The sequence below is a fragment of the Apodemus sylvaticus genome, chromosome 2 (assembly GCF_947179515.1).
Source record: "Apodemus sylvaticus chromosome 2, mApoSyl1.1, whole genome shotgun sequence".
In the NCBI taxonomy this organism is placed as follows: Eukaryota; Metazoa; Chordata; class Mammalia; order Rodentia; family Muridae; genus Apodemus; species Apodemus sylvaticus.
The window spans coordinates 63355838-63368229 of NC_067473.1; the positions used below are offsets into that span (position 1 = coordinate 63355838).

Sequence of the window (12392 nt, forward strand, 5' to 3'; positions counted from 1 at the left end):
AGCCTATTGAGGAAAACCCTGGAGTGCAGTGGTTGGTCCCTGCATAGGCTTGGCCTCTGATCTCCAAGGACATGATGGGCGAGACATGCCAGGGCAGAAGGGACAGGGACTTTAGAGAAAATAACTAAACTTTCACAAGAAAAACTTCTGAGGACAGATGTGGTGGCACATGCCTTTCACCCCAGCACTTGGGAGTCAGGGCAGGTAGATCTCTGAGAGTCTGAAGGTCCACGGAGTAAGTTCAAGGCCAGAGCTGCACAATGAGGCCCTGCCTATAAACAAACAAACAAACAAACAACACAAACAAGCAAACAAGCGAGTCATGAGACTGAGGCTGAAGCTTGGTTAGTACAATGTTTGCTTGTCATGAGCAAAGCCTTGGGATTGATCACATGAGTACCACAGGAAGCCTGGCACGGCAGTATATACACCTGTAGATTCTGAATGTTGTTCACATGGGGAATGCAAGGCCTGCCAGGAATACCTGAGACTCTGCCTCAAAAAAATTAAAAATTAAAAAAGATAATGTAAATACGGTATATTATCTGACCTACTAAGGAAACTAAGGCCGGAAGAACACATGTTCAAGGCCTGCCTGGGCTAGAGTGAGTTTAAGACCATTCCGGGTGCTTAGTGAAATTGTGTCTCAAAATAAAAAGTCAAGGGACTGGAGAGATGGTTCAGCAGTTAAAAGTACTTTTTCTGATCTTCTAGAAGACCCAGGTTCAATTCCCATCACCCACGTTAGGTGGGTCACATCTATCTGTAGCCTCGGTTTTAGGGTATCCAGCGCCTTCTTCTGGCCTCCATAGGCACTGCAGGCATGTAGTAGTATATATAAATACACGCAGGAATCACTTATACACATAAATAAATGACTAAATCTCTAAAAAAAAACTGTAAGTAAATAGGTAAATAAATAATAAATAAGTGAAAATGGGGATTGGCTGTAGATACAGTTCAAAAGGATAGAGTGCTTTAGCACATACAAGGCCCTAGATTCAAATCTCGGTTCAGCTAAATAAATTAATAGATAAGTAGCAATTACGTGTGCATAGCATCCCCAGCTCAGTGGTCGGCAGGAAAGTGATGTGAAGTATATATAGCTGGCAATTTAAGCAACTGGCTGACTTTTCTCCTCACAACCTTTAGATGCTTTATGCTAGGTCATGGCTGGCAGGAGACTGGGACAGAATGACTGTAGATCAACCACAGATGACTCAGAACCATCACTGCCAATAAAACCACAGGCTAGTCAACAGCAGCACTCAAGTTGTTCCCAGCTGTTGACAACCCTTCTCATCCACACGCTCCCAGAGTGCGCAGAAGGCAGAGGAAGATAAGGTGGCCTCTTCAGCTATTAAAGCAAAGCAAATAACTCTTCAGTCCTGAAACCATCGAGCATTAGCGTCTGGTGGGATCGCATTCAAGAGCCATGAATGCTTTTTGTATCAATGGGGAATCAGTGACAGACCATAGAAATGTTTTCAAAATAAGTTGTCAAAATTTCAGAGTCATCAAGTCTAATGATAAGCTGGTGGCTGTAGGACCCATGCAGAAGAACTAACTGTCTGTATCAATGACAAACACAGATGTTACAGTTAAAGAAGAGAATCGATAGCCCAGGTATTAGACTCCTTAGAAAGTCCTTAAGATGGCAGTGCCTGTAAGAAAACAAAAAGGAGGCTTGTAAGGATTGGTGAGGTGGCTCAGAGGTCAAAGGTGAGCCTAGAAAGCTTGGTGACCCAAGTTTAACCCACACAAAGGTGGAAGAAAAGAACTGACACCACGAAGTGGCCCTATGACCTTCACATGGAATGTGCACTGTGATACATGTATATCATGTCTCCATCATGCCATGCACACACTAACACACACGAACACACACACACTGTGCAAATGTATAGAAGAACAATAAACACATGGCACTTTGTGAAAGAATAATGCTAGTTTAAAATGGCATTGGGAGGGACAGGCTTCCTATCCTGGGGTTGGTTAAATTTTCTGATGCTTTTGGAAGACACTTTTCCTTTTGTTTGGGAAAGGCAATGTGTACTTCCAGTAGTAACTTAAATATATCCTGTAAGCCTGTCCCAAAGTTTGTCTGCTATCCATCTGAGTGAGAAGAATCCTTGTTTTTGTTCATTTTTTAGTTACACTTCTATTTTTTTATTTATTATTTATTTAATGTATATGAGTACACTGTGGCTGTCTTCAGACACAGGGAAAGAGGACATCGGATCCCATTACAGATGGTTGTGAGCCACCATGTGATTGCTGGGAGTTGAACTCAGGACCTCTGGAAGAGCAGTCAGTGCCCTTAACCGCTGAGCCACCTCCCCAGCCCTTGTTGCACTTTTAAAAATGGCAAAATCGTCAGGTATAGTGGCATATGCCTTTATTCCCAGCACAGGAGAGACAGAGGCTAGTCAGGGCTACCAAATCATTAGAAGGAAAAATGGAGGGGAGTTAATACAATGAGCTAATTAGATTCATCTATCAATGCCAATTTGACAGCTATCAACCAATCATTAGATTCTGGCCTGAGACTGGCTAAAGCCCTGAGGCTTTGAGGCTATGTCCCTTCATAGGAGGGCATCCCGCGCCTGCAAGGGATGTGCCTTAGTGTTCCACTATGTTCTAAGGCCTGGGTTAGTGATATCCTGCCCTCACCTTCTCTTCCATATGCTCCTTGTTAAAGCCTCCAACCATATTCTATGTTCACAGGTGCTACTGCTGTTACACCACAGATGTGGTAGCCAGTGTGGCCTTTGGCACCCAGGTGGACTCCCAGAATGCTCCAGAAGATCCCTTTGTGCAACACTGCCGACGTGTCTTTGCCTTCTGTATCCCCAGGCCTCTCCTGGCTTTAATCTGTAAGTGCAGCCCCTTCCCAAGGTAGTGAGACCAGATTACCACCCATAGGACAGCTTGCAGGGTTGAGTCCCTTCCACCAGGAAAGTTCCCTCAGGAGTCTCAGAGTTGTCTGTCCTGCAGAAACTTTGTCTCCCTGGAGTCACTAGAATTCTCTTGTCATAATCTGGGCTGATTTATCACCAACCCAGGTAACCCTGGATCCTGTTTGGTAATACTAACTGGATCGGACATCCATCTATTAACATCCATAGAAAGACAAAGTCAAGACTAGAACCCAAAGTCTCTCATTTCCTAGGGTTGGTTGGTTGGTTGGTTGGTTGGTTTTTGTCCCATTACTGAAAACCCTCTTCTGAGGATTTCTCGACCAGAAGCCAACAACTCCTAAACAAGAAATCACCAGATGGATCACTGGGAGGAGGCTTCGCGTTAACAAGACTAGACCACTGAATTGATTTATACAAGGGAGCCTTTGCCTTCTGGCCAGTTCTGGTATCTAGTTGCTCTTATGGAAACACAGTGTGTTGATGATACTGTACTGATGAGCCCTTCCCTGCCCCTCTCTGCTATGCACAGTCTACTCACTTCTTGTCCAGCTTCATCCTTCTCCTTCTCCTTCTCCTTCTCCTTCTCCTTCTTCTCCTCCTCCTCCTTCTCTTCCTCCTCCTCCTTCTCCTCATTCTCCTCTTCCTCTTCCTCTTCCTCCTCCTCATTCTCTTCTTCCTCCTCTTCCTCTTCCTCCTCCTCTTCTTCATCTTCTTCCTCCTCTTTTCTTCTTCCTCCCCTTCCTCTTCTTCTCCTTTTTCTTCCTCCTAGCTCTCTTAATCTTCCTCCTCATCTTTCCTCCTTTGTTCCTCTTCCCCCTCTCCCCTTCCTTTTTTGAGACAGGGTCTTGTTATACAACCTTGCCTGATCTCCAGTTAACAACACTCTTGCCTCAGCCTCCCGAGTGTTGGAATCACGGACCATTTGCTGGTTTTTCTTCTCATCTCTGAGCCGGTTTCAGCAGGAAGCTCTGTCCCCTCTGTCCTCAGCACACCAAAACCTGTAGGCATTTGTGTGCAGTCATGCAGCCTCTTCGTGTGCAGAAGGTCTTCTGGGGCTAAGGCTGCCCCACCTATGCACTTTCAGTTATAGCAGGCAGGGAGTTCCATTAGCAAGGCTCCTGCCATCTGCACTTTTAAACAGAGGTGTATGCGCTCTGGTATCTCCTGTCTCCAGCCTGACTCAACACAGAAGGTTATGTGCAGCTTGGCAGACTGAGAGCCTGAGTAGAGTCACATGCCCCTGTGGCAAGGCCTCATCCTGGGCCCAGAACATCTCTTAGAGAAATAGCAAGTGTCCTGATCCAGGGAACCTGGTCCTAAGAACCCAGGCTGTATGTTGCGTGGCAGGGGAGTATCCGCAGTGGATGACGCCAGTGTCTTTGTCAGCAGCTGCAATAGCATGTCTTAGGGACAATTCAGATGGCTGCTGTGAGGACATTTATCCAGATAAAGACAAATACAAATAACAAGAAAGTCAATAAAGTAGATGGTCTTCTATGCCCCTGTGAAGGCTTGGCACACAGCCAGTCACCCATTCTGTCCTGATGAACTGCAAAGACACCACCCCCGCCCCCAAGACTGGAGATAGGAATTTCTAAGTGTAAAATTGAGTTTATAAGAAGAAGAAGAAGAACACATGAGAACTCACTTTATTGCACAGGCATTTAACGATTGATTACGATGTACGGGGAATGGAATAGAAAGCTAGAGTCAGATCAAGCCCTGCTCTGAGAAGCAGAGTCCAGAGGGGAGACGGGCTTCCCAAGTGACTCTGATTCAAGGCTGCTGCTTTCTTCCCAGTCACAGGAGTCTAATAGCCCTGCTTCATTATCACTCCCCCTTCAACACTACTTTGTTTTTCTCTTTCAAGTATCATTTCCATCCATAATGGTCCCATTGGCCCGGATTCTGCCCAATAAGAACCGAGATGAACTGAATGGCTTTTTTAACACACTCATTAGGAATGTGATTGCCTTACGGGACCAGCAAGCAGCAGAAGAGGTAACTATTTTTATAGGACACAGCCTGGAAACAGAATGAAACCTAATTTGGCATCTCTCGCTCTTTTCTTCCTCTATCCCCCCACAACTCCTCACATCACATGGGTCCCTCCACTAGTCTCCCAGTCTGAGCTTTCCAGGGCCAGTAAAAAGCAATAGAAAGGCGGGATGGGAAGGATAGAAGGAGAAGCCCCCACCAATGTGCCGAACCCTGATGTGAATTGTTGAGTGAATGCCAACCCCTGAACTGTCTCACACCTAGCTCTTACCCCCCAAGCACAGGTTGCAGTAGCCCAACCCCCACCCCCAAATTCTCTAAGTCAGCACCTCATGCAATTTTCATGAGCACAGTCTTTCTGCTGAAAAACAGCAAGACGGGGCTTCATAGCATGAATAGCATAAATATTAGCAAGAAGTTTAGGCAACTGTCAATCAATCCCATATTCCCTTTCAACACGGAGACTCTTGCTAGAAAATTTGTGACTGAGGCTCCCAGCTCTCTTTAGCAGGCTTCCATGTTTCCCTTTTCCCTTACAGACTCACACTCTGCTTGGCACATAAGTAAATATTGGTGGAACTTGACTGAGTAGTATGCAGTTTTCACTGTGAGAAATAATCTTTCCGCATCAGAGATGTTCCTTGCCCACATTAAAGTTGTCCATTATGGGTCTCATCACACTAAAGACAGTCACCAAAATGAAAAAATAAAAATAAAAAAAACCAAAGTGGACTAAAAGGGCTTCCACTTCACTGCCTTGAGCAAGATGGAGCTTTAAAAGGGTTTTCTCAAAGACTGTGGCTCAGAGGGATTCGTGAGGCCTGATGGTTAAGGCATTGGCCTAGAATGAAATCCCAGTCAATTAGTAGCTTGATGCATTTAGCAGCCTTGGGCAGCAGCCTGTCCTACTCAGCTGCACACCCTGGGGACTCTGTAGCAACTGTCTGGATAGGGCAGGTGTGGCGATGTATATACAAGCCCTCAACCCCTTGGCCTATACCACCATCAACTCCACTTGAATGCCCTTAGAGGTGGGGGAAAATGGGCCAACTGGTATACCTGGCCCCACTCTAAAGCCAGAAAAGACAGGAGAATTTCATTCAAGTGTATGTTTCTAGGCTTCGAGGAGGAATCCCAAAGAACAAGAGATAAAGAACCATTTTCAAGCCTCATCATTTGCTGCCAAGAGCTGACTTGTGAGAGCCCCCTCCCTCCCCCCCTCCCTCCCCCCACCCCACACCACACACAGTGGCCCAAGCCTGAAATCTACTGTCTGTAAAACCAGGCTAAAAATTAAAAAAAAAAACAAAAACCCAAAAACCTGTTACTCTGAGTGACTGAGAGGTGAGAGGTTATTAAAGAGCCAATTACTGGGATTGCCTCAAGCTTTTCCTTCTATAAACTTTACAGCTATTTGTTTCAAACAACTAGTTGATCTGAGAAAAAACTCCCAACCACAAATCCAGGGCTGCCCGTGTCAAGACAGAGCTATATAGTTACTAAGAAAACTCACTTAGAACCCTTCTGAACTCTGTATACATTCCATCAAACAGATGTGTGTTTGCACAGTGAAAATGCCGCACAGATGTTAAAAGGTAAATATTTTTCTAAGCTCAAGCCGATGGGCGGATTAGACACCTACATCTATCAGGGCATGTATTTTTCTTGGATAGGACCATAAACCAGCCCTGTTTCCATCCTAAATGGGCAGCTTCACGTGGCCTTCATGAAGCCCTGTGAAGGAAAGAATCCCATCTGCACTAATGTTGTTCTCTAGCTTGTGAACCCTGGAGAGAGGCCCTTTCCCCTGGCCTCATTAGCTGGCAGTTAAGACAGATTTCTGCAAGACTTCACCAGCCCTTTGAGCAGTCTGGCTGGGCTGGGATAAGAGGAAAGAATGCCAGCCACCACGCTGCTTCTGGAAAAATATGTGGTGTAGATATGACTGTGAGCTGTTTTGTCATCGCCCCATCCACCCAGGAAAAGCCACAGCCACGCCTCAGGGACTAGGCTGTGCTGTGCAGCCTAAGAGACTGCTTTGCCTCTCCAATCGCATCCTGGCACCCAGGGAACCTCAGATGCTCAATCTCCCTGGGCCACTCCCTGGGCAGGTCCGCAGTGGAACTACAATAACCACCCAGATGCTGACCAATTGCAGTTAAGAAGTCATCTGGACAGCAAAATGGGCAGGCTCAGGCACAGTGAGGAAACCCAGGCTTCCGACAGTGGAAACAGCCTGGTGGGAAATGAGACCTTGCATCCTCAGCTTTAATGTATATAAGCCCGTAGTGGTGAGCCCTACCCTTGCTGTCCCAGAAGACACCTTTGATGGTCACTAACCTGTGCATCAGCAAAGGCCTCCTGCTCCAAACAACCGTTGAACAGTTGAAACCAAACCCAATATATCCATCCCCGGGGTATCTATTGCTTTACATTCTGATTTGTAGAAGATTCTATTACATGTTTAATATGCACTTGGCACAACATTTGGCACAGGTGGTGGGGGGTGGGTCACACCCTGGGGTTGCTTTTCATCTCATGCCGCAGAAAAAAGTAGCCACATATGAAATGCCAACAAACTTAAAAGATGGAATTACATGCCAATGTGAGGGGTACAGATTATTCGTGCGACAGAAATTCAGAAGCCGATGAACTAAGAAAGCACCACAACTAGGAAAATACTTTGAAATTATAATGTTTTCCTGTTGGAGGTTCTGATACTCTCCTCTTGCTGTTTTAATCCCATAAACTTCAGAAAAGAGCAACATCTCGGTTGTCATTCATCACATTAAAGGGCATTTCAAAGAAAGGATGTGCCTGGAATACACTTTGTGAATGCCAAAGCAGTGGTAAACACTCCTATAGTTAGAATTAGTGGTAGTCAAAATGTAAAGGATATGCAAATTACTGATAAGGAAGGTAGAGGAAAAGATAAGGCAGCTTTAAGCACTCAAAAGAGATTGGGATGACTGGAGAGAGAAAGGGATTCCATAGGAAGCAGCCTGCTAAGTCTGGGGGCTTTGAAGACAAGCTTTACTGAAGCCAGCCCCCCATATTCCACACCCCCATCCCAAGCTGCTGACAGACGACTGTGTGAGAAAACTTATAGCCAGCCACTATGTCCTTGCAGAATAAACAGTAGACATATGCTCTGATTTAAATCTATCAGGTGTTTTCTCATTGGAAATTCAGCCAATAGAACAAACGCATAGACAGCATTAATCAGAACGAAAAGACCTTGGTCTCCCACCTCCTCCGGCTCTAGGGATCTGCTCAATATAGGTTGACAAATGTTTACTGCGCATGAACGGATGCGCACTCGGGTCTCTAGATTGTACACTTACTGTTTTTAGAGATGAGATCCCACTCTGTCTACAGCTCTAAAACTTGCTCTATTTTAAGCACAGTATTTTGGGGGAGTCGGGGAGAGAACCAGCCTATATGGAATGACTGCATCTAGAATCTACGAAGGGAGTATGGTACATAAAAGAGAAAGAATATTATTTGGCCCTATAAAAGAATGAAATCTGTTGGTTTTCGGCTACATGGTTAAGACAATAAAGTTAAGTTATTGTTAAGTGCAATAAGCCAGGAACAGAAAAATAAACACAACGTGCTTGTTGGCTATGTTGAAACTGAAAATCCAATCTCAGAAACAGAGGAAGGTAGTCACTGGAAGCTGGGGAGGGAAAGGGAAGGGAGAGGGGGTGGTTGGGCACCCAAGTCATTATGGGTAAGAGAACTAAGTCAGGTGTTCTCCAGCTCAGCAGGGTGACTACATTCATACGTAGGTGTGACCATTCTGTAAATAACTGCAAAAGAAGAGTCTGAAGATTCCAGACACACACAATGTACACGTGATAGATACGGAAAGACTCCGCTCTCACCATGACACATTGCGTGTATTAAATAATCCCACGTTTGCTCCGTAAATCTATACAATGGCAAAGAAGGGAAGAGCCTTATCCCCTCACTGGGGCATCAGTCGGCTCCTCACTGCTGTCATTTAGGTGGACACTGCTCTCACCATCTCAGATAAAGCACAGTGACCAGGACCTGTTCCTATTTAGCTGTTCAGAAGCCACCAGGAGCTCCCCCGACCCTGTCTCCTAGCCTCATCCTGCGGCTCTAATGTGCCTTTCCCTCTCATCCTCAGAGGCGGAGAGACTTCCTGCAGATGGTGCTGGATGCCCAGCACTCCATGAGCTCTGTGGGTGTGGAAGGCTTTGACATGGTCACAGAAGCCCTGTCCTCTTCTGAGTGCACAGAGGACCCACCCCAAAGGTGCCGTCCTATATCCACATCTAAGCCTTTAACCGTGGATGAAATTGTGGGCCAGGCCTTCCTCTTCCTCGTTGCTGGCCACGAGATCATCACGAACACGCTCTCCTTCATCACATACCTGCTGGCCACCCACCCTGACTGCCAGGAGAGGCTTCTGAAAGAGGTGGACCTCTTCATGGAGAAGCATGTGAGTACAGCAGGGTCCACGGGCATCCACAGGCATCCGCACTACAGTGGATTCAGTAGAACTTCTGATTAGTAACTTGCCAAAATCACATTCAAAGTTTGTAAGATAAAATACGGTCACACCCACCTTCTGTAGCTCTCTAGCAAATAAAATAGGGTGTTTAGAATGACAGGAAAATAAGGAGCTTGTGAGACTGGTTCTGGGCACCTGCAGAGACCCAGGAAGGAATTTGGGGTCAAAGTGCAGCCATAGAGAAGGGGTCTGGTTATCATATGTTCTGACTGCGGGGCAGCCTTCCTAAAGAAGACAGGAAATGGGAGTCTGCAAAGGGAACTGAGTCTGAAGACAGGAGTGGGCACAGGACACCAGATGGAGCAGGAAGGAGAGAGCAGAGCCCAACCACAAGGACAAGAAGGTAGAATGAATGGGCCGAGAACCCCAAGCACAGATGCATTTTGGGTATTCCTTGGAGGCAAAGTCCCTCTGTAGTAGATCACAGCAGCTGCCTACCTTGAGCTGGGCTGTTCTCTCACCTCATGGTTTTCTCAGGAGGCTACACTGCCCTGAATCACTTTAAATAAAAAAAAAAATCCCCACAATGGAATCTTGTCCATTACATTCTGATATCATTGCACTGCAGTCACTGTTTTGGAATGTGCCCTGTTCTGCTATTGGAAGCATGGGGACTAAATATATACATAACCAGAAACTACCTCCTAGAAAAGTCTACCTATTGTCCTACTGAGGAAGTAGAGGCAAAGCTAGTTTTCTTCTCCAAGTCACTTTATACATATTTGAAACCTGAAGAACTACAACTAGTTGCTCCACGTGAGCCTGTGTGGTCAACTTCAAGTTCTTTGATATTATGACAGCTTCTAAGCCGGGTATCCCTCATCTCCCGCTTATACAGATTGATCTTTTGAGCCTGGGTGCAAGAGTTTGTATTTCTCCTTATTACTTTTCCACACAGTCAAAATAATTTTGAATCTTGATTCTGCCATCTGTCATATTAGCATTTCCTCCAGCTAGTGTCATCTGAGACTTGCTAACCATCCCTTCCATTTCATCCAAGTCATTGATTAAAATGTTGAACAGGACAGGGCTTCCTCTGGACTGACATTGATCCACTAATCAATATTCTTCAAGCATGGAGTTGCAACAAGCCATGAATCCAGATAACCCTACCACCTGTCTCAGTCTGCTTTATTGGTAGTTATTAAATATTTGGTTCCAGTTGAGGAGTAGGTGAGAAAGGAGGGTCAGAGATGATGGGGTACATCCCAGTGTGTCTTTTAGAACATCTTTAGCACCCAGTAACTAACCCTGAGTCAAACTGATTTTAGCAAAACAAGCATTTATATGGATACAAAATCTTGCTCAGTTTGGGAATGAATGAAACCTCAGGAAAATATTTAGCAGCGCCTCAAAGGTTTATCTGGCCTTTATTTTTGGCTGTTTCCTCCTGTTGGCCCCATGCTTAGCCATACTGTTCTTGGGAAGCCACAAGAAAGTCTGACAAGGGCGCCTGGGACCATGGCTTCCTCACTGCTCACCAGCAAAGAGCACGTTTGACTGAAAGTCCCAGAGGCCACTGACCAGAATCCCTCGTCCAACCATGGGCCAATTGTTTTCAGGGCATGGGGACACCAATATGCCTAAGCAAATTGACTCCAGCCCCAAGATCAGGTGTGCTGAAGTCCCAAGGCTGAGAACTGGGGAAGATGCCTTCCTGAGGAAGGCCGGGAGAAAGCCACCCCTTAGTCTCAAACCAAAGGGAAGCCAAATGAAGAAGGGGCTGCGGAAGAACCTGAAGGGTGCCTTGTGATGCGCTACCTATGACAGGCTCGGGAAAGATGCAAGAGGTGGGTCATTGTCTTCACTCTGAGGGAGCTAATGGCCAATAGTCTATTGAGCAATATTCCTTCCAAAAGAAACCCTCCAGGGCCATATAAGGTATAACTAACCAGCTTAAACTAATGCAATATCTAGAGAGCCCTAGGAAACTGCCAGGCTCACCAGCTACAACCTGGACTACCTGGGTATGAAGCTGTGGACATAGACATGTTCCCATACAGAATCTGATGCTATGCCCTTGCCTCTACTGTGGCCTGAACTGGACCTGACCTCAAGGAGGGTGGTGCAAACTCACCAAACCCTAGCTTCTTTCAGCCTCCGAGCCTAGGACCAGGCCTTCTTTTCCCAAATGCCCATCTCCCATGGAGCTGTGTTAAGTGTCCCCAAGTACTGGGGAGACCCATGGGCACGCAAACTGATTGTACCAGGTGAAAATTTTCAACCCTCTAAGATGACTGGAAGGCAGATTTCAAGGCCCTGGCCCTAGAATTTCTATTGTGTAAATGTAGGCTTTGGGGAGGAGGAGGTGCTGGACTTTTGATCAACAATCCCAGAGGTTCTGATGATGATGGTCTCTGGTTCATTTTGAGAATAGAGCATTTGATAATTGGGACCCAGAACCATCTCCCAAGAAAGAATGCTCTACTCCGCCCAGCCAGCCTGACGGCTGTTTTTGTCCTCTGGACAGTGTTTGGGGGGAGTCTCTGACAGATGGGAATGTGTCCAGGTTGTCCTTCTTAGGCAATAAATGAGGTAATTGGGTAGCACACTGCTCTGTCCAGTCCTGTGCATGGTCCCCACCCTTCCATTTTTGCCTTTTCTTTCTTTCTCCTTTTATTTATTTATTTATCTTTACTAGACTCAGAACTCTGTTAATATGGGCCATCTGTCAGGACATGGAAATGCAGATTAGCTGTTCACACATTAAGTATTTCCCTGAAAATATTCCTGAAAATTTGCATGTAAAGTATGATTCGTTATAACTTTCCTGCTGGTTTTCATTCAACAAATATCTCTTGAGTGCCAGTTAATGCCAGTTAATGCCAGCTTCCACGGCTGCAGACTCTCCCTGTGCCCAGGGTGTTCTGACCTAGCCCTACAGAGCAGACCTCCTTAGATGACCTGCCATTCAAGTGTCTAGTTCCTTT

The 12392-nt window shown here is 45.9% G+C and overlaps 1 protein-coding gene across 2 annotated transcripts in view; it reads left to right on the forward strand.

The window, feature by feature from the left end:
- The window catches only part of Tbxas1 (thromboxane A synthase 1), a 171305-nt gene that overhangs the window by 104156 nt on the left and 54757 nt on the right, over window positions 1-12392 (forward strand). For both annotated transcript variants that reach the window (XM_052173489.1, XM_052173491.1), the window contains exons 7-9: window positions 2728-2876; window positions 4792-4922; window positions 9076-9390. In XM_052173489.1, coding sequence (XP_052029449.1) covers window positions 2728-2876; window positions 4792-4922; window positions 9076-9390 — 595 coding nt within the window. The remainder of the gene's footprint in view (window positions 1-2727; window positions 2877-4791; window positions 4923-9075; window positions 9391-12392) is intronic.